The 22,896-nt window shown below is 45.1% G+C and overlaps 1 protein-coding gene across 1 annotated transcript in view; it reads left to right on the forward strand.

The window, feature by feature from the left end:
• LOC306928124 (teneurin-2-like) overlaps positions 1-22,896 on the forward strand; it is a gene marked incomplete at both ends in the record, with an annotated part of 99,598 nt that overhangs the window by 47,026 nt on the left and 29,676 nt on the right. The window contains 14 exons of the mRNA XM_079508045.1: positions 1-131; positions 732-945; positions 1,460-1,579; positions 6,048-6,312; positions 8,157-8,246; positions 9,590-9,767; positions 10,588-10,731; positions 12,316-12,424; positions 13,083-13,235; positions 14,960-14,980; positions 16,746-16,993; positions 19,690-19,844; positions 20,569-20,670; positions 21,336-21,509. The exon at positions 1-131 is cut by the window's left edge and continues 16 nt beyond it. Coding sequence (XP_079364171.1) covers positions 1-131; positions 732-945; positions 1,460-1,579; positions 6,048-6,312; positions 8,157-8,246; positions 9,590-9,767; positions 10,588-10,731; positions 12,316-12,424; positions 13,083-13,235; positions 14,960-14,980; positions 16,746-16,993; positions 19,690-19,844; positions 20,569-20,670; positions 21,336-21,509 — 2,104 coding nt within the window. The remainder of the gene's footprint in view (positions 132-731; positions 946-1,459; positions 1,580-6,047; positions 6,313-8,156; positions 8,247-9,589; positions 9,768-10,587; positions 10,732-12,315; positions 12,425-13,082; positions 13,236-14,959; positions 14,981-16,745; positions 16,994-19,689; positions 19,845-20,568; positions 20,671-21,335; positions 21,510-22,896) is intronic.

The raw sequence follows: 22,896 nt of genomic DNA on the forward strand, positions 1-22,896 counted from the left end.
GTGTAATGGGAACGGTCAGTGCACCATGGGACGGGCGGTGTGGCACTGTGAGTGTCACTCAGGTTGGCGGGGGGCAGACTGTTCGGTCGCCATGGAGATAGACTGTTCGGATGGCAAGGACAACGAGGGAGGTGAGGAGGAGGGGACTCAGGGGAGGGGAGGGGAGGGGAGATATTGGCCTGATATATACTGAGATATTGGCCTAATTAATTAACCAATAGTTTGCAAAAAATAGGATAAATCCATATCATGATTATTGGGTGAAAGTATGTATGTAAGTTAAATCAGACATTAAGCACCTCCCACAGCCCAAATGTAATGATCATCTACTGCATCAAATGTGTTGTTGTGCAAATAATGTCTTTTTTTTGGGCATGATTTGATTACCAGTCGACTATAGGCAACATTCGGCCAATCAGATTAGACTATATCAATTCTTAGTCGGGAACAGGCTACTGGCTATCTTTATGTATTTCTGATTGTCTGTCTGTCTGTCTGTCTGTCTGTCTGTCTGTCTGTCTGTCTGTCTGTCTGTCTGTCTGTCTGTCTGTCTGTCTGTCTGTCTGTCTGTCTGTCTGTCTGTCTGTCTCTGTGTCTGTGTCTGTGTCTGTCTGTCTGTCTGTCTGTCTGTCTGTCTGTCTGTCTGTCTGTCTGTCTGTCTGTCTGTCTGTCTGTCTGTCTGTCTGTCTGTCTGTCTGTCTGTCTGTCTGTCCGTCCGTCCGTCCCATCAGATGGGCTAGCTGACTGCTTGGACCCTGACTGCTGCTCCCAGGCTCCCTGTCTGACCAACCCCCTGTGCCGAGGGGCCCCCGACCCTCTGTCAATCATCCAGCAGCAGAGCCAATCACAGGGCCAGAAACCACGGGCGTTTTATGACCGCATCAAGCTGTTGGTCGGGAAGGATGCCACGCATATCATACCAGGCAGCAACCCTTTTAACAGCAGGTAAATAAGCCACTGATAACGGATGCCTTTCATTGCAGTTTTCTAACCTGCCAGCAGACCATTGTCTGTCTCTTTTCTAAATAACTTGGGGAACCAGTGTTGACTGGTTGATAGTCGACTAAATCTAGAGTTGATATAAAAATAATTTTGGCCGGCCTTGGTGGTGTCGTAATGGCAGATATTATACTTTGTTGCATGCTGAAAATAACCGATCTACAGGAGATCTGCTATTTTCAAAGTGCAACACCCGAGCGCAACCAAACTGACTGGTTGAGGCGTGTAACAAATGGGCTCTGATGACTGACTGACTGACTGACTGACTGACTGACTGACTGACTGACTGACTGACTGACTGACTGACGGACGGACGGACGAAAAAGGTAACTGTTTTTGTCCAGTTTTGGACATTCAAGGTCCCCACCCGCCAGCAACAATTTATTCAATAGCCTGCGACCTGCGTCTCACTATCTGTTTGCTTTCTCCTCCATCTCTTTGTGTGTCTCTCTCCCCTCAGCTCTGCATCACTTATTCGAGGCCAAGTCATGACAATGGATGGAACACCTTTAGTTGGCGTCAATGTCACCATTGCTATTGCATCCACTTACGGCTACACCGTCAGTAGGCCAGATGGCATGTAAGTATACAGCACATACACACACACACACACAGAGGGAGAGGGAACAAGAAACAGAGAGAGACCACCAGATTTGCATGGACTGCAGAGGCTAAAATAATCAGAGAGAAAACACACTTTCTTTTTCTATTTCTAATTCAGATAAGTGTCAACATTAAGAATTCAATGGAGCTGTCAATATGCTGTGTGTGTGGGTGTAAAACTAATTGTGTGTGACATACGTAAGTGAGTGGCTGTGGCAGATCAAAAGGCGAATGCACTGAGCTCTTACAATCAGAACAAAAAGGCCTACTCTCTTGTTCCTTTTGTTGAATTATGACGTTTTTTCAGGCTACTATTCTATTATCTACTTGTATTATTATTGTTATGACATTTTAGAGATACATTTTAAACTAAGACTTGTTATTGCCTCCACATGCACGCACGCACGCACGCACGCACGCACACACGCACGCACGCACGCACGCACGCACGCACGCACGCACGCACGCACGCACGCACGCACACACACACACACACACACACACACACACACACACACACACACACACACACACCCTGGATTCCATGACAAACCTCTGCCCCAAACTTTACAGAACAGCCTGTTCTGTAGGCACCATGAGGCTGGTTTCGTGCACGCACATTCCCACTAGGCCATAGGAATAAATCCCTATCCTTTCACATTGGCCTGTTATAGCGCCACCAGCAGGCAGGTTGTTTTTTGCAAAACTATTTTTTGGCGCAAAATGTCTCAAATCATGAATGCAGCGTCCAATTGCTATCAAAGGCGTAAGAAGAAATGGCACCCTTTTCAAAATGAGAAGATAAAATGAGACAAGAGAATAGACATTACTCTCTCTCTCTCTCTCTCTCTCTAAACGTATGTTTACCAAAGTGTGAAATAAAAACAACATCAACAACAAAAAGGAAATGTAGTATATCCCTGCTAGAATAAAGAAATGTGTTAACAGTGCTGTTTATTTTCTTTAGCGAATGCAAAGTCCTTAAGCCATGCAGTTGCCGATCCTGCTCTGCTGTATGGAGGGTGACTAATCCTCCTTACAGTCTTTGGAGAGGACAAACTTCAATGATGTGCTCCATTGTTTGCTCCTCTCCACAAGCACACAGTGGGCTTGGGCTACTACCTCATTTGTGAAGGCTGGCCAAGCAGGGGACACAGTCCTGAATCTATCGAGTGCAGACCACTGTCTCCTTAGGAGGTTGGTGCCATGCAGGCACCTATTGGCTGGGGTCAGGAGTCATCAACTTGGCCTTGTTCGTGGCATAATACCCAATTACTGAATGTCTAGTCTCCAGGTTTTCTTCAGGATATGTATGACAGTGATTTACTACGACACTATGGCCCATTGAGGCCACTAGCACTAGTGGTTCTCAAATGTTTTATTTGTAAGGACCCCCATAACTCTGAGAGTGTTCAAATGTAACCAAGTGGACCTGTTACAGAACTGTTATGGCCATTCAGGGCTGAGGGCTATCTCTGTGTTTCTGGTAATATTATTGTCCACTCATTTTGTATGCCTTGGGGAAAATGGAATTGCGACGTCGACCACAAGGAATGTCCACCACAAGCCAGCATGGCGATGCCTCTTGGTTTCAGTCTGACACCATGGTGTTTGTTTGGTTTCAGTCTGACACCATGGTGTTTGGTTGGTTTCAGTCTGACACCATGGTGTTTGTTTGGTTGGTTTCAGTCTGACACCATGGTGTTTGTTTGGTTTCAGTCTGACACCATGGTGTTTGTTTGGTTGGTTTCAGTCTGACACCATGGTGTTTGTTTGGTTTCAGTCTGACACCATGGTGTTTGTTTGGTTGGTTTCAGTCTGACACCATGGTGTTTGTTTGGTTTCAGTCTGACACCATGGTGTTTGTTTGGTTGGTTTCAGTCTGACACCATGGTGTTTGTTTGGTTGGTTTCAGTCTGACACCATGGTGTTTGTTTGGTTTCAGTCTGACACCATGGTGTTTGATTGGTTGGTTTGAGTCTGACACCATGGTGTTTGTTTGGTTGGTTTCAGTCTGACACCATGGTGTTTGTTTGGTTTCAGTCTGACACCATGGTGTTTGTTTGGTTGGTTTCAGTCTGACACCATGGTGTTTGTTTGGTTGGTTTCAGTCTGACACCATGGTGTTTGTTTGGTTTCAGTCTGACACCATGGTGTTTGTTTGGTTGGTTTCAGTCTGACACCATGGTGTTTGTTTAGTTTCAGTCTGACACCATGGTGTTTGTTTGGTTTCAGTCTGACACCATGGTGTTTGTTTGGTTGGTTTCAGTCTGACACCATGGTGTTTGTTTGGTTGGTTTCAGTCTGACACCATGGTGTTTGTTTGGTTGGTTTCAGTCTGACACCATGGTGTTTGTTTGGTTGGTTTCAGTCTGACACCATGGTGTTTGTTTGGTTTCAGTCTGACACCATGGTGTTTGTTTGGTTTCAGTCTGACACCATGGTGTTTGTTTGGTTGGTTTCAGTCTGACACCATGGTGTTTGTTTGGTTTCAGTCTGACACCATGGTGTTTGTTTGGTTTCAGTCTGACACCATGGTGTTTGTTTGGTTTCAGTCTGACACCATGGTGTTTGGTTGGTTTCAGTCTGACACCATGGTGTTTGTTTCAGTCTGACACCATGGTGTTTGGTTGGTTTCAGTCTGACACCATGGTGTTTGGTTGGTTTCAGTCTGACACCATGGTGTTTGTTTGGTTGGTTTCAGTCTGACACCATGGTGTTTGTTTCAGTCTGACACCATGGTGTTTGGTTGGTTTCAGTCTGACACCATGGTGTTTGTTTCAGTCTGACACCATGGTGTTTGGTTGGTTTCAGTCTGACACCATGGTGTTTGTTTGGTTGGTTTCAGTCTGACACCATGGTGTTTGTTTGGTTTCAGTCTGACACCATGGTGTTTGTTTCAGTCTGACACCATGGTGTTTGGTTGGTTTCAGTCTGACACCATGGTGTTTGTTTCAGTCTGACACCATGGTGTTTGGTTGGTTTCAGTCTGACACCATGGTGTTTGTTTCAGTCTGACACCATGGTGTTTGGTTGGTTTCAGTCTGACACCATGGTGTTTGTTTCAGTCTGACACCATGGTGTTTGGTTGGTTTCAGTCTGACACCATGGTGTTTGGTTGGTTTCAGTCTGACACCATGGTGTTTGTTTGGTTTCAGTCTGACACCATGGTGTTTGTTTGGGACCTCCTTGGTTTCAGTCTGACACCATGGTGTTTGTTTCAGTCTGACACCATGGTGTTTGTTTGGTTGGTTTCAGTCTGACACCATGGTGTTTGTTTGGTTGGTTTCAGTCTGACACCATGGTGTTTGTTTGGTTGGTTTCAGTCTGACACCATGGTGTTTGTTTGGTTTCAGTCTGACACCATGGTGTTTGTTTGGGACCTCCTTGGTTTCAGTCTGACACCATGGTGTTTGTTTCAGTCTGACACCATGGTGTTTGTTTGGTTGGTTTCAGTCTGACACCATGGTGTTTGTTTGGTTGGTTTCAGTCTGACACCATGGTGTTTGTTTGGTTTCAGTCTGACACCATGGTGTTTGTTTGGGACCTCCTTGGTTTCAGTCTGACACCATGGTGTTTGTTTGGGACCTCCTTGGTTTCAGTCTGACACCATGGTGTTTGTTTCAGTCTGACACCATGGTGTTTGTTTGGTTGGTTTCAGTCTGACACCATGGTGTTTGTTTGGTTGGTTTCAGTCTGACACCATGGTGTTTGTTTGGTTGGTTTCAGTCTGACACCATGGTGTTTGTTTGGTTTCAGTCTGACACCATGGTGTTTGTTTGGGACCTCCTTGGTTTCAGTCTGACACCATGGTGTTTGTTTGTTTGTTCTTTTGAAGCATCCTTTGATATGTGGAGGGAGGCACAATGTTCGATGAGACAGGAAGCATGGGGAGTGGTGTTGAGCAATATATAAATATATATGTATGTGTTCTCATAGTTGCGTTGAGCTGTGAATGTTGCAGTCAACACTTAAAACTAACTTTGAATAAACATAACTACAATTGTGTTTTTGCTGTTGAAAAATGATAGCTTAATAAATACGTATAAAGATATCTGTTTTGTACAGTAGATCAGCACAGTGCAGGCAGAAAAAACATTATTTTATCATACAATAGCGTCACACAAACGATGTGGAAATAGCAGATCTACCAGAGATCGGCTTGTAGATCGGCTATTTTCACTATTTTAAATATTTTTTTAAATAATAATAAAAAAGTAAAGGTTTTGTACATACAAGCTTTCCATTGACAGCAACAGGATACAATGAAATACACATCTTGCCACATATAATATATTAATATATATAATCAATATTATTGTGTGTGTGTGTGTGTGTGTGTGTGTGTGTGTATGTGTGTGTGTGTGTGTGTGCGCGTGTGTGCGTGTGTGCGCGTGCGTGCGTGCGTGCGTCTCTCTCTCTCTCTCTCTCTCTCTCTCTCTCAGGTTTGACCTGGTTGCCAACGGCGGCTCCAGCGTGACGCTGCGGTTCGATCGTGCACCCTTCGCTGCCCAGGAGCGCGTGCTGTGGCTGCCGTGGAGGCGCTTCGTCGTCATGGACACGGTGGTGATGCGATCAGAGGAAGGGGGAGGGGCTAAGCCATGTGACCTCAGTGGCTATGCGAGGCCCGCGCCCGCAGTGCTCACATCATCGCTGTCCCAATTCTTCAGCTCCGACCCGCGAGTCAAACCCGTGATACCAGAGACACAGGTAGGCTAATACAGGGGTTCTCAACGTTTTTGGCCGGGGACCCCCGGAAATGCTTTGGCAATGTCTCGGGACCCCCGCCCCGTCCCCTCCCGACCCCCAATATAAATTGACTGCTACAATAACCTTAAACCATTTTGGGCGGGAACCCCTTTTGGTGTTTTAAGCATTGTTATAATTTAGCTATTGAAAAATAGCAGATCTACAAGCTCATAGCGCGCCACCGAGTGGCGCGCTACGAGCTTGTAGGTCTGCTATTTTTGAAAAATCGTGAAAATAAAATGTATTATTTTTCTTTTTTTTGAAAATAATTTGGGGACCCCCTAAAATAATTTGGCGACCCCCCGAGGGGTCGCGACCCACGGGTTGAGAACCCCTGGGCCAATAGGACAGCACTCCTGACCTCACGGTGACATCCTATAGGCCAGTGGTTCCCAATCGCTTTCATGTCAAGGACCCCCACATTGACACTAATCAGCCCGCGGACCCCCATTTGAAAAGATATGCCAGCGACCCCCATAAGAGAAGATGTTTATTACGGCTCTAGCAGTGATTCTCAACCTGTTTAATTTAACTGTGAGAGTGTACAAATGGAACCATTTGTACACTCTCAAGAGTTACAGAGCCATAAGGGTCCATTTGGTTCCTAACTATATCATTTAGCTGGGGACCCCCTCAAACTCCCTCAAGGACCCGTGGGGGTCTCCGGATCCCACTTTGGGAACCACTGCTATAGGCCAATACTCCCTCCAATGTCGGAAAAAGTCTTGAATGAGACAGTCTTTCCGAAGCTCATAATTGCGAACGCAGTGATTGCGAACGCAGTGAGCATTTACTATGAGACCCAGCAGATCATGTCTGTCTGTCTGTCTGTGTGTGTGTCTGTGTGTGTGTGTGTCACGCTGTAACACCACCCGCCCACCACCAGAGGGCGCAGCTGTATCACACACAAAAACACACACACACACACATGCACGCACACACACACACACACACACACACACACAACTTAACTTAAAAAAAACTTAACTTAAAAAAAAAACTTAAAAAGAAAAACTTTAAAAAAAACGTAACTTAAAAAAACTTAACTTAAAAAAAAACCTTAAAAAAGTACGTAATTTATTCTAATTGTTGTTATTGCAATTTACGAGCTGCGTTCGCTTCCCGCGTTCGCGCGTCTTACTTGTGATCTTATATCACCTCCTCTTCCGAAGAAGATTTCGGACGTCGTAAAGAGTACCTTAACTATTAGTGTTAATTTATCCATTTGTGTATGCTCAGAGTTAACCACACCAGATACCTTGTCGTACGAAGAATAGTGAAAATAGACGATGTACAAGCTTACAAGTTACAACGTGACACATTGTGAGCTTGTCAATTCTTTGCTATTTTTGGGGGGGAAAGCTTTTTTTTGGAAATGTTTCGCCTGGGATAATGTGGTTAAATTAACAATGAGGATTTGACTTTGTATCACACACACACACACACACACACACACACACACACACACACACACACACACACACACACACACACACACACACACACACACACACACACACACACACACACACACACACACACACACACGAATGCGAGCAGGACAGATATACACACAGCCCCATTATATCCAGCCAGAGGCAGGCACCAAGCCGGGCAGCGGGATCAGTGGACCATGCATCGCCCTGTCCAATTAGCCAACCTCTTCCTCTGCGTCTCTGGAGCATAAAGGTGGATGGATGGAAGACAGGATTACTTTGAATATTTATGCTCTCTCTCTCTCTCTCTCTCTCTCTCTCTCTCTCTCTCTCTCTCTCTCTCATCTGCCCCCACCCCTCTCACCACAGGTCGTCCATGAGCAGTGTGATATTCCAGGCAGTCACTTGAAGCTGAGCTACCTTAGCTCCAGAACACATGGCTACCACTCTATGCTGAAGGTGAGGTACTACAAGTACTGTAGTATTCCTTTATGTTTACTAAATTCACAGTAGCCAATTATGTTTTTAGCCCTTTTTCTCTCCCTATTGCTCTTTTGTCTTTGGTCATCATGCTGATGAACACATCTCTGTGTTGCCACTGCTATTGTAGCCTACTGGCTTAACTGCCAGCGAGGAGCCCCCAGCGGGAGGACACACTGTCTGTAGCGCCTCAACACCCCCCACTGTCAGGCACCGCCTTAAACCATTTAGACCTGAGAACTGATTCTACAAATGTGACAAGATTTGACTGAGAGCCTGTCATCGCGCAAATTCCAGCTTTTCACCAGAGGAGAAAACCTTTTTCTTTTTCTTTTTAATTTTTTTTTAGTTAATAGCACAGGCAGACTCTTCACATACTAGAGCATGTCTGAAATAAGTGTCAGAGCTGAAATCGACATGTAAATATTAAATAAATGCTTAAACATCCAGCTAGGTGTAATGTTAGAGACCACAGAAGTGAACCTTTCAAGCCTGTTTTCTCAACTCGCTGTTTTCTGCACGCCATATCTCCAAAACTGGTGGGTCAAACTGAACAACCAATATGTCAATTTGAAGCTATGATTCCCTGCTTTCATATGACATGAAAAAACGAAAATTCAAAAAAGAATCTTCTAAATCTTGACAGTTTTCTGAAAAACGCTATGTTTCTATGTCAGTGGTGCTCAACCTTTTCCATGTCAAGGACCCCCAGATTTATCTGAATTTGGCCGCAGACCCCCATCTGGAAATATGTAGTTTCAGGGACAAGCAAAGGTATGAGTTAAAACGTTCATTGTGAAAGAATATATTCAATGATTTCCGCCACATTTTAACGGTTTTTCAAAAATAGCAGATCTACAAGCTCGTAGCGCGGCACTCGGTGCCGCGCTATGAGCTTGTAGATCTGCTATTTTTCAATAGATAAAGTTTAAAATTATAGTTAAAACACCAAAAGGGGTTCCCGCCCAGAATGGGTTAAGCTCGAAAGCTCAATGTTTCCCTTGGCCAAGGTCGGATTTCCACTTGGCCGAGCGGAAGATGTTTCGTCTCCCATGTGGATGACCGGGGCTCGAATCACAGCAGTTGCAGTCTCTCTGTCGGGAGAGGACATAACAACTTGTGTGTTATGGCTTTAAAGTGCATGAATATGCATGTATGCAGTGGTGGAAAGTAAATTTACTTAAGTACTGTACTTAAGAACAATTGTGAGGTATTTGCACTTTACTTGAGTATTTCCAATACTTTTCTGAATCTGAGTTATTATTTTTCGCCACTGATTTCCTCCCTGTCTTTTCGTCCGTCCCTGTCTATGCCCTGTGCAGGTCAGTCTCACGCCCGCCGTGGTCCCACTGTCTCTGTCCAAAGTGCACCTCAAGGTGTCCGTGGAGGGCCTGCTGGTGCAGAAGTGGTTCCACGCAGCCCCTAACCTGCTGTACAGCTACAGCTGGGACAAAACCGACGCTTTCACCCAGAGGGTTTATGGCCTGGCTGAAGCAGTGGGTGAGTTTTGCACATTTGTACAAGGAAAATGAACCATGCTAAAGTGATGTATTTTTTATTATTATTGATATAAAAAAATATATATATACAGTTGGGCCTTGATGTTTCTCTCAGAGAGTCTAAGTCTTTGGACTGGAATAGTAGTAAAATGTATTATTTATACAAGCTTAGTAGGGGTGTCACGATTCTCCTACCCTTCTGCCATGTAGTGGTCTCATTTCAACTGCAGTGTGAACTCACTCACCACATCAAACAGCATATTATTCTTTCACTCTTGATAGCAGTTTGACTTCCAATCTTTAAGGTCACGATTCAATTCAATTCAAATTCTTGCTCATTTCGATCGATCGATTGGTCGGCTTTGGCGACACGACACCCAAAATAGAATATTGCTCTCTGAGCTCAAGCTGGGTTGATTGATTGTTTTGTGCAAATTACACTCGATAATGGAAGAATCTGTGCTTATTCTGCCGCGGGAACTGCCGTGGGAACATTGTCAGGATCACTGTAATTTGTAAATGGTTCTCTGGCTTGTATCTCCTCTCCTCTCCTCTCCTCTCCTCTCCTCTCCTCTCCTCTCCTCTCCTCTCCTCTCCTCTCCTCTCCTCTCCTCTCCTCTCCTCTCCTCTCCTCTCCCCTCCTCTCCTCTCCTCTCCTCTCCTCTCCTCTCCTCTCCTCTCCTCTCCTCTCCTCTCCCCTCCCCTCCCCTCCTCTCCTCTTCTCTCCTCTCTCTCCCCCATACCTCTCCTCTCCCCTCCCCTCCCCTCCCCTCCTCTCCTCTTCTCTCCTCTCTCTCCCCCATACCTCCTCTCCTCTCCAGTATCAGTAGGTTATGAGTTTGAGTCGTGCCCCAGCCAGATCCTGTGGGAGGAGAGGAGAGTTGTGCTGCAGGGCTTTGAGCTGCTGCCGTCGAACCTGGGAGGCTGGTCTCTGGACAAACACCACAGCCTCAATGTCTACAGCGGTCAGGACACACACACACACACACACACACACACACACACACACACACACACACACACACACACACACACCACACCACACACACTGGGTTAGAGTATCATTTTTTATCTCTCCCCCCGCCCCCAGGGCCCTTACTAACAGTGTTCGTTTTGACTGAAAATGTTCGTCTAATAAAACTAAATATACAAAAACTAAACACAAATCTCACTTGAATTGGAATGCATCATGTTTGTGTCTCCTCCCCCAACGTGACAGGGCTCACCCTATAAACCATAAATAAATCCGGCCCTGGGCACATACCTGTATACACATACCTGTATACAGATACCTGTATACACATACCTGTATACACATACCTGTATACACAAAACCATACACTCTCATGGTTCGCTTTATTGGTGCTTGCTAGAGCTGCCAACGAATATTCCATATTCGAACGAATTTTCGAATCAAAAAAATAAATGAATAACTGAATATATAAAATTAAGATTCGAATTAAAAAAAAAAAATGCTGTGCAAGTTTTCGCGAGACGGTTCCGTGGGTAAGCGTTGTGAGCTTGTAGATTAGTTATATTTGCCACGCGACACGCCGACACCGGCATACATTGAAGAATAAATCAGCTGCCTCGCACTCTTCCTAAACGCAGACTACGCAGGCTGTGTAGTTCCGATTCACAAAAGGCCCCCGCCCGCCCTGCGCAAAGTCGGCAAAGAGCGCACTACGTTATTTGCGTACGGACGGTGCGCAAATAACGGTGAGCACAGGGCGGGCGGGGCCTTTTACGTTATTTGCTGCTCAGAAGGGTGAAATCTTCCGTCAACAGCGTACCTAGTGATCAGAATCAGAGACAGGCCTGGCCTACACCGAAACTTATTTTGCTGTGTTGTGTTGTGTTGTTTCGGACGGACGGGAGAGTATATTTTTAGACAACACACAGATCTATCACTCATCAATCTTCAATCAGCGACTTTATCCTTCAGGAAATTATAAAAAGATAAATAAAATGCGTAAGGATGAACTGCGGCGCCGGTCCGGCAGCAGCAGCAATGCCGTGTTCTGTTCTGTGAATTAATACTGCCTCCGTGCCGTGAAGTTTTATGGGAGAAGGGAGAATGCATGCGTTGTGTTCCAACTCGGTTTTCAGCAGCGCCAATGCGCGGAGAGAGAGAGTTGCGCCAGCAATGCGATCTTAAATGTTATGTCTCAGGTTGTATTGGTGTAAATATAATTATTAAAAAATCCGAATGGCCCCGAATCGGAATCGAAATCCGAATCGGTCGAATTGGTCGAATCCACGTGGGTTTTTAAAACGAATATCCGAATGTAATTTTTGGACAATTCCGGCGTGCGTGCGTGCGTGCGTGCGTGCGTGCGTGCGTGCGTGCGCACGGAATGTGCTCAGCTGATTGGCACAGATTGTGATGTATGATGATGATAAGAGCCACGCTCACTTCACACTAGTGGGATTTTTTACTGTACAGATATATAACTATATTTATTCGTTTTTTTTAATTTAGGGGTAAAACATATCACAGGACCATGTGTTATTGTTCTCATCATTCCTCATGGTCATCCATGTCTCAGGTATAATCCACAAGGGGAACGGTGAGAACGTCTACATCACCTCCCAGCTCCCTCCCGTCATCTCCTCTGTCATGGGCAACGGCAGGCGACGCTCCATCTCCTGCCCCAGGTTACAAGAGTTTGCTATTTTTCATTTTAGTTTAGTTTTAGTTCATTTTGAATATTAGTGTTAATTTGTTTTTAGAGCAGATTTTCTAGTTTTTATTAGTTTTTTATTTTTGAGAATGCTTATTGTGACCGCAAGTCGCATTTACTATGAAATCATAAATTTGTGTCCGTCACTCAAAATCCCCATACATGGGAAAGCCCCCATAGCCCCCATCTAGACGGGCCTGTCCCAACGTTATTAGTCTTCATCAAACCCTGTACACTCAAGAAAATGTCTTAGATCTCCATATATGGAGCTGACCTGTTCTGACATTCCATATGTTGATCTGACCTCATCAAACCCTGTACACTCAATCCACATCAAGGCCCAACTGTATATATATATATTTTATATCAATAATAATAAAAAATACATCACTTTAGCATGGTTCATTTTCCTTGTACAAATGTGCATCCACAAGCGAAAACTAAGGGCATTTTGTCTATAATTTCAGTTTGTTTTAGTTTGTTTTGTAAACACACAATACAGTTTCAGTTAGTTTATTGTAGCGTTTATTTAGTTCAGTTAATCGAAAACGTTTTATTTTCTTATTTTAGTTTTCATTATAATTTCGTCCGTTTTCGTTAACCATAATAACCTCGTTCCTGCCCCCATGCAGCTGCAGCGGCGTGCCGGCGGAGGGGAACAAGCTTCTGGCCCCCGTGGCTCTGGCCTGCTCGGGGAGGGACGGCAGCCTGTATGTGGGAGACCTCAACTTCGTCAGGAGGATCCACTACCCTGGCATGAACACCACCGCTGTGCTGGAGCTGAGGTGAGTCAGGAGGAGGGTTCACTACTACCATGAACACCACCGCTGTGCTGGAGCTGAGGTGAGTCAGGAGGAGGGTTCACTACTACCATGAACACCACCGCTGTGCTGGAGCTGAGGTGAGTCAGGAGGAGGGTTCACTACCCTGAACACCACCGCTGTGCTGGAGCTGAGGTGAGTCAGGAGGAGGGTTCACTACCCTGCCATGAACACCACCGCTGTGCTGGAGCTGAGGTGAGTCAGGAGGAGGGTTCACTACTACCATGAACACCACTGCTGTGCTGGAGCTGAGGTGAGTCAGGAGGAGGGTCCACTACCCTGGCATGAACACCACCGCTGTGCTGGAGCTGAGGTGATACAGGAGGAGGGTTCACCACTACCATGAACACCACTGCTGTGCTGGAGCTGAGGTGAGTCAGGAGGGTTCACTACCCTGCCATGAACACCACTGCTGTGCTGGAGCTGAGGTGAGTCAGGGGGATGGTTCACTACCCTGCCATGAACACCACTGCTGTGCTGGAGCTGAGGTGAGTCAGGGGGAGGGTTCACTACCCTGCCATGAACACCACTGCTGTGCTGGAGCTGAGGTGAGTCAGGGGGAGGGTTCACTACCCTGCCATGAACACCACTGCTGTGCTGGAGCTGAGGTGAGTCAGTAGGGTTCACTACCCTGAACACCACTGCTGTGCTGGAGCTGAGGTGAGTCAGGAGGAGGGTTCACTACCCTGCCATGAACACCACCACTGTGCTGGAGCTGAGGTGAGTCAGGAGGAGGGTTCACTACCCTGCCATGAACACCACCGCTGTGCTGGAGCTGAGGTGAGTCAGGAGGAGGGTTCACTACTACCATGAACACACTGCTGTGCTGGAGCTGAGGTGAGTCAGGAGGAGGGTTCACTACCCTGGCATGAACACTATTGCTGTTCTAGATCTGAGATGAGTCAGGAGGGTTCACTACTACCAGGCCGTAGCTGACCATTTGGTTGCCCTACTCGTAGGATATTTGTGCTGCCCCCCTCTAGACTAGACTCACAACTGTGAGCTTGTAGATCTGCTATTTTCAGCATTCATCTTTGTCGACAGAAATCTTATGATATTTAGTCAACTCTAAAACTAGACTAACACTGGGGCGCCCGCTGGCCTAGTGGTCCAGGCGCATGCCATATATACAGTAGGCTCTGCGTCGCATGTTCGAGTCCTGTTCATGATGACCATGGCTGCGTGTCTCTCCCCTTCTCACTCTCCCTGAGCATTCTTCACTAGTAACTATCAATAAAGCCAAAAAACTAATCTTTAAAAAAATATATATAACTAGACTAACACTAAAACATTTCAGATGACTAAAATAATGACTAAATGAATGAATTTGCTGTCAAAATCAACACTGTCGCATGCAGAGTGTGGAAGGGAGTGGGATGGAGAGAGCGAAGGAAGATAGGAAAAGTAAGGAGGAGGGAGGGAGGAAGGAAAAGGAGAGAGGGATAGAGTGGTATGGTAAGAGCTTTGTTTATTTGTGCTAAATGGTTTACAAAGTAACAATAAATCTTGTCAGCCTCAACAATGGGGAGTTGTTTTTGTTCATTTTGTCGTTCACTGATTTATTGTTGTTGCTGTTTTCTCTCTCTCTATCTATCTCTATCTCTCTCTCTCTCTCTCTCTCTCTCTCTCTCTCTCTCTCTCTCTCTCTCTCTCTCTCTCTCTTTCTCTCTCTCTCTCTCTCTCTGCAGAAACAAAGACTTGAGACATGGGTGAGTTGTCTTCATAATCCCCATTGTTCCTTTTCTTTAGCTAACATTTCCATATCCTTACACTCTAGAGAGCTAGAAATACTCTCACACCCTCCCACTATATAGTATCATATCATTATATATTCAATTATTATCTTTTCATTCTGCCACATAGTGTGCTTGCAGTGTGCACTCACCACATCAAATAGCATAGTATTCATTCACTCTTGATAGCAGTTTGACTAGTAATTCAGTTAGATTGTTCCTCATTAGTTAGATTGATCGATCATATCAAACAGGTTTGAGTCCAGCTCAGGATACATTTCATATCCTGCCATCTATCCTGAACATTTCTCTAAATCATTTTTCCTTGACCTCTGTGGTTGATGTGGACGTGACAGAAATCACACAGATGGAAACTGTATACTCCACAGCCAACTTCTCTCTTTCACTTTATAAATGATCCACTTTGGCGACACCCCAAAATATTGCTCTGATGCTCTCTGAGCTCAAGCTGGCTGATTGATTAATTGTGCAAATTACAATAGATAATTGATATAAATGTTACTGTCAGACCTAGATTATTTACGCTTTCTCCTCACAGATTCGGCTCAAACAAGAGGTTAAATTAATTTCGCTCCTATGTCACCAAAACGTGGAAACGTGGAAGCCATTAAGAAATGTGAATCCCTAGACTCCTTCAAAACCCTTACGGAGCACTTACGGACAGCTGCAATACGAAACTGGCCCCTGTAAAAAAAAGTACAAGCCCCCCCCCCCCCCCCCCCCCCCCCCCCCCCCCCTCTTTTTTCTATACTGTACATGTTTTTACTTTTTTCTAACCATGTATATGATGATTAATTTTTTTGCATAGAAGTGTATATCTGTATGTCTTTAAATGTTTTGATGAATTGAAAATGGAGAACTCTGGCCTGGGCCATGGCTCAGTGGTCCAGGCACCTTGGCTGGCAATCCTGTCTGGCAGTGTGCCGTGGGTTCGACTCCCGATCCCAACGGCCCTCACTGCATGTCTTCCCCCCATCTCTCCCCCCATTTCCTGTCAGCCTACTGTCTGTCCCTCCATACAAAATATAAAATAAATGGCGAAAGCCACAAAAATAACATTAAAAAAAAAAAGAAAATGGAGAACTCTGATGTAAACCTTTTGTGGTTTTATCCTCTTAAAGAACATTGTGTATTGACCTGTACCTTCCTTGAACTGTACCCATTCTACAAACTGTTAACACTCCCATCGCCCAGGACGAAGTTCTTTGTCCTTTCTATTAGTAACGCCCGACGCTCAGGACGAAGTATTGTCCAAAAGACGAAGTTTATTGATACGAGAACAGATCGCATGGCTGTATAGCCCAGGCGCGCCTGCTGGGCTCTCCTCGGTGACGCGCAAGAGTGAGGCGTCATCGAAAAACTCCCTCCCCTGTTTTGCTGATGAAAACGAAAATCTTAAAACGTTCATAAATCGCGATCTAAATCATCCCGTCTTTTTCTGAAAAAAGATCCTGTGTTAGACGGCGCTCCGCGGTCCAGTCGCTAGTCTCGATAGATTTATTCTTGTCTCCCGTTGTTGTCGATCGACTCTATAGTGCTGTGGCTATTGTTAGCTGCTACACAACATCATGAACTTCCGGCCGGTCCGTCCGGAAAAGGCGTCCGTGTTTATAAATCGACTGGGCGCATGAATGTAATGGATTAAATAGTTCCGGGCAATTAAAGTGTTAATAACAATTTTCAATCAATCAACCCCTCCCCCCACCCCGCCCTCTTCCAGCAACAACCCCGCCCACAAGTACTACCTGGCCGTGGACCCGGTCTCTGGTTCCGTGTTTGTCTCGGACGCCAACTCCCGTCAGATCCACCGCGTCCGCTCTCTGAACGCCGCCGGCGGCTCCGCGGGGAGACAGCTCCTGGACAACTCTCAGGTGGTGGCCGGTACTGGGGAGCAGTGTGTCCCGTACGACGAGGCCCGGTGCGGGGACGGAGGGAAGGCCAACCGGGCTACCTTGATGAGTCCCAGGGGTAGGTGTTTTAGTCATTAGGTGCCCCAGGGGTTGGTATTTTAGTCAGAATGGTTATGATGTTGGGGGTGGGGTGGCGGGAGTGAGAGAGTTCTGCTGGGGTCTATGGCCCCTATGTTGCGTGTCGTAAGCTCAGGTGTTATGCCATAATTAGGTCATAACACCACCATGCGTAATCCATGATATTAGGCAAGTCGCACTGAGCGAAAACACATAAGGCTTAACCGTCTGGCCGCCAGGATTAATTAATCTATCTATCGCGCATTGCCAAGGTTTTATCGCACGCAACCCTTATTTTGAAGAGCCAAATATCCGTAGCCGGATGTTACAATGACAAAATGATGTGTGTGTGACTGTGTGGTGTCTTTACCGGTTGTTGTTCTCTCGGTCGGTGGTGGAAAAACCCGACCGCGAGTATCACAGCGCCTGCTATAGGCTGTTGAAAAAAACTTGTTTGTATTTTTTTGGGCTTGTTTCTAAAGTGTAGTTGCTTATTTGGGCTTGTGTCCTAATATTGTCTAAACCAGGGATTATCACAGAGTGAGAATTCCATGTCAAGGACCCCCAGATGAATGTATTTGTCTAACTAAGGACCCTATATATAAAATGATTTTGTGCCAGGGACCCCCATGCCAGATTTGTGTTGTTGTGTGTGTATTTGTCACTTTTATCCAACATTATTTTTTTAAATAGCAGATCTACAGTACAAGCTCACAATGCATCGCATTGCGACACGGACACGGTGTGATCTTGTAAATCGCCTATTTTCGAATGGGGTATAGGCAACTTTAGGCACCAGGGCCAACATTGGCACAAAGGAGGTTGTGTGTCTGTATGAGAGAGTATTTTTGGTTTAAAATAAACTATTTAAAAAAGATGTAGTCAAATAAATGAAGTTCCTCACATTTGTATGTAAATTACATCCTGCACATTCTAGCCTACATTCGTTAAAACTCTGAACTCTGACTGGGCAGGGAGTCTGGGATATAGGTGGGTTATTGCTATGAGTCTAATGATCATTATAACAATGTGAAAGAAAATATTTAAAAATAAGGAAAAACTTTATATTAGTTACGTTAAATAATGTTAAATATGTTGGAATTATTCATGAATCATGAAGTATCATTAAATGTATGTCAATATGACACACTGACTATCTAGAAAATAAATACATGGCAAAAAAAGGTTGAAAGGTTAAAAAAGGTTGCAGACCATTGGCACTTTTGGGCTCATTTTCATATACTGTACCTGGTTGCTTATTTTCTCTCACACAATTTGGCAACACTGCTCCTCAGTTGACAGAAGTGGAGTGCGCTTGAGCTGCTGTTATTTCGTCTATCCATAGATTAAGCATAATTTATCTACCGGATCATGCAGGAGTGTTGCTTGCCAAAAATGACATGAAGTGTAGTTGGGACGGACGAGTGGTAAATTAACAAGCTACACGATCATGTTCTGTAATTCTGATTTACAGAGAATATACTGGCTCAATATGTTTCAACCACTGCAGTTTGACTCGGCCATAGATCGGTCATTTCTGAACAATTTTTTTAAATAATAGATTCTCCATATTCCTTGGCAAGTCTGCTTTCATTTGCATTTGCTGAAGACCTAACGTTGGCCGTGACGGGTGAGTGCACAAATCCATATTTTGCAGCCAAGACCACTGGCATTTAATTAAGCCATATATCGGTCATTTCTGAACCGTTTTTAAAAATGAAAAATTCTCCATATTCCTTGGGAAGTCAAAACACTCACTCAAGTACTTCGAAATTACGTAACCACAAAAAACAGACTATCAACGCACATCACGGCTGTTGACAGCTTGTAGATCTGTTCTTTTGAGGCACAAAGGAGACAGCAGTGCAATAGAAATAATGTTATCATTTAACCCAAATGTGACAAAGTCATGTCATGTCTATTAAGTGGTGCAACCACTTCCTTAAGTGACTGTGTGTGGGTGGCTGGCTGGCTAGCTGGCTGGGTGCGTCTGAGCACGAAAACAGCATGGTTGTACATACAGGAACCATACATGGTTCCTGTGTGCACCAATGTAAATGGGGCACATTGCTCTGCATGAGTATACTATACTGTCATTGTTACACCTGTTGAGAACTCTAGTTTTCGCCAGCTGCCAGGCGCAGCTGCACTAATATCTTTTGGGCATCAGTCAAAAGCGAGACATTAAAGAGGGATGGATGGGGAAGGATCAACATATGGAATGTCAGAACAGCGGTCAGCTCCATATATGGAGATCTAAGGGTTTGAGGTTTGAGGTCAGATGTAGAGTTGCTGGCCAATATTGATGACATCAGGGATCTCCATCCCTGTGGATGTCACGTGATGTTGGGTGACCAACAAAACGACTGACTGACTGACTGACTGACTGACTGACGGACGGGAAATGCACGATTTCAATAAATACATCAATATCACAGTTATTTCATACTTTTGCCTTGATTACGATTAATTAATGTTTTTTTTTTACTTACTTTACGATTGTGTTTACTTGAGCTCGTAGATCCACTATTTTTCCGCCTTTAACGATTTTACAATGAAGTATAGGCTAATACATTGTTACGTTGTTAATCAGTAGTGCTAGTTAGATATTAATGTTAAAACTTGAAATATAATAGTATATATAATCTATATATAATCTTTCTCACCCTCTCATTTTGTCTGTTTTTGTCTGTCCAGGTATTGCTGTGGACAAGTATGGCATCATATATTTTGTTGACGCCACGATGATTCGCAAAGTTGACACAAGTGGCATTGTTACCACGGTGATAAAAACAAACGACTTGACAACCGTTCGTCCTCTGAGCTGCGACTCCAGCATGGATGTAACACAGGTTAGAATGCGCACGCACGCACGCACGCACGCACGCACGCACGCACGCACGCACGCACGCACGCACGCACGCACGCACGCACGCACGCACGCACGCACGCACGCACGCACACACACACACACACACACACACACACACACACACACACACACATAGCCCCATTATATCCAGCCAGAGCAGAGGCAAGCACCAAACCACAGTGGGATCTTTGAACCATGGATCCACTTGTCCAATTAGCCAGCCTTTATGACAGATACACACACACACACACACACACACACACACACACACACACACACACACACACACACACACACACCATATATATATATATATATATGGTCTTTTAGATGGGTCCCAGCGACATGTGATGTGAGTCCTACTTCAACTATGCTATATTACAGTACAGTATTGCATCCCAGGATCCCGAAGGCTGACATGATTGCGTCCTTTCTCAATTTAGTGAGTCTAAGGATGCAGGATGCAGGCTATTTGCATCACTGTATAAATATGCTGCTGCATGCAGGAAAGGCGACATATGCTCCATGCTTATACACATTTCTGACATTATTTCTGACGTATTCTCTCTCTCACTCTCTCTGTGTGTGTGTGTGTGTGTGTGTGTGTGTGTGTGTGTGTGTGTGTGTGTGTGTGTGTGTGTGTGTGTGTGTGTGTGTGTGTGTGTGTGTGTGTGTGTGTGTGTGTGTGTGTGTGTGTGCTGTAGGTCCGTCTGGAGTATCCCACAGACCTGGCGGTGAACCCAGCGGACAACTGCGTTTATGTGTTGGAGAACAACATTGTGCTGAGAATCACACAGGACAGACAGGTTAGCACAGTGAATCACACAGGACAGACAGGTTAGTACAGTGAATCACACAGGACAGACAGGTTAGCACAGTGAATCACACAGGACAGACAGGTTAGTACAGTGAATCACACAGGACAGACAGGTTAGCACAGTGAATCACACAGGACAGACAGGTTAGCACAGTGAATCACACAGGACAGACAGGTTAGCACAGTGAATCACACAGGACAGACAGGTTAGCACAGTGAATCACACAGGACAGACAGGTTAGCACAGTGAATCACACAGGACAGACAGGTTAGCACAGTGAATCACACAGGACAGACAGGTTAGCACAGTGAATCACACAGGACAGACAGGTTAGTACAGTGAATCACACAGGACAGACAGGTTAGTACAGTGAATCACACAGGACAGACAGGTTAGTACAGTGAATCACACAGGACAGACAGGTTAGTACAGTGAATCACACAGGACAGACAGGTTAGCACAGTGAATCACACAGGACAGACAGGTTAGCACAGTGAATGTAATAGATCGGCCATTTTTGCTATTGTTTTAGCCAGAAGCTATGGAGAATCGAGGATCCTTGTCTTGGAAAGGTTTGGGAACTCCTCGGTTGGGAGCTGTTTTTTTTGCGACCACGTGTGATGTTATGTGTGATGTGTTTTGACTGTTTGCAGGTCAGCATCATGGCGGGCCGTCCCATGCACTGCCAGGTCCCTGGCATCGACCACTCCCTCAGCAAGCTGGCCGTCCACTCGGCTCTGGAGGGAGCCACGGCTATCGCCATCAGCCACTCTGGAATGCTGTATATCGCCGAGACGGACGAGAAGAGGATCAACAGAGTCAGACAGGTTGGCGGATGGTGTCCCTCATACATACGTCCATAGCAGTGTTTCCTCATACATACGTCCATAGCAGTGTTTCCTCATACATACGTCCATAGCAGTGTTTCCTCATACATACGTCCATAGCAGTGTTTCCTCATACATACGTCCATAGCAGTGTTTCCTCATATATACGTCCATAGCAGTGTTTCCTCATACATACGTCCATAGCAGTGTTTCCTCATATATACGTCCATAGCCGTGTTTCCTCATACATACGTCCATAGCAGTGTTTCCTCATATATACGTCCATAGCAGTGTTTCCTCATATATACGTCCATAGCAGTGTTTCCTCATACATGCGTCCATAGCAGTGTTTCCTCATATATACGTCCATAGCAGTGTTTCCTCATATATACGTCCATAGCAGTGTTTCCTCATATATACGTCCATAGCAGTGTTTCCTCATACATACATACATACATACGTCCATATAAGTGTTTCCTCATACATACGTCCATAGCAGTGTTTCCTCATACGTACGTCCATAGCAGTGTTTCCTCATACATGCGTCCATAGCAGTGTTTCCTCATACATACGTCCATAGCAGTGTTTCCTCATACGTACGTCCATAGCAGTGTTTCCTCATACATACGCCCATAGCAGTGTTTCCTCATACATACGTCCATAGCAGTGTTTCCTCATACATACGCCCATAGCAGTGTTTCCTCATATATACGTCCATAGCAGTGTTTCCTCATACATACGTCCATATCAGTGTTTCCTCATACATACGTCCATAGCAGTGTTTCCTCATACATACGTCCATAGCAGTGTTTCCTCATACATACGTCCATAGCAGTGTTTCCTCATACATACGTCCATAGCAGTGTTTCCTCATACATACGTCCATAGCAGTGTTTCCTCATACATACGTCCATAGCAGTGTTTCCTCATATATACGTCCATAGCAGTGTTTCCTCATACATACGTCCATAGCAATGTTTCCTCATACATACGTCCATAGCAGTGTTTCCTCATACATACATACGTCCATAGCAGTGTTTCCTCATACATACGCCCATAGCAGTGTTTCCTCATATATACGTCCATATCAGTGTTTCCTCATATCTACGTCCATAGCAGTGTTTCCTCATACATACGTCCATAGCAATGTTTCCTCATACATACGTCCATAGCAGTGTTTCCTCATACATACATACGTCCATAGCAGTGTTTCCTCATACATACGTCCATAGCAGTGTTTCCTCATACATACGTCCATAGCAGTGTTTCCTCATACATACGCCCATAGCAGTGTTTCCTCATACATACGCCCATAGTAGTGTTTCCTCATACATACGTCCATAGCAGTGTTTCCTCATACATACGTCCATAGCAGTGTTTCCTCATA

Source organism: Electrona antarctica (assembly GCF_951216825.1).
Source record: "Electrona antarctica genome assembly, chromosome: 8".
Taxonomy (NCBI): Eukaryota; Metazoa; Chordata; class Actinopteri; order Myctophiformes; family Myctophidae; genus Electrona; species Electrona antarctica.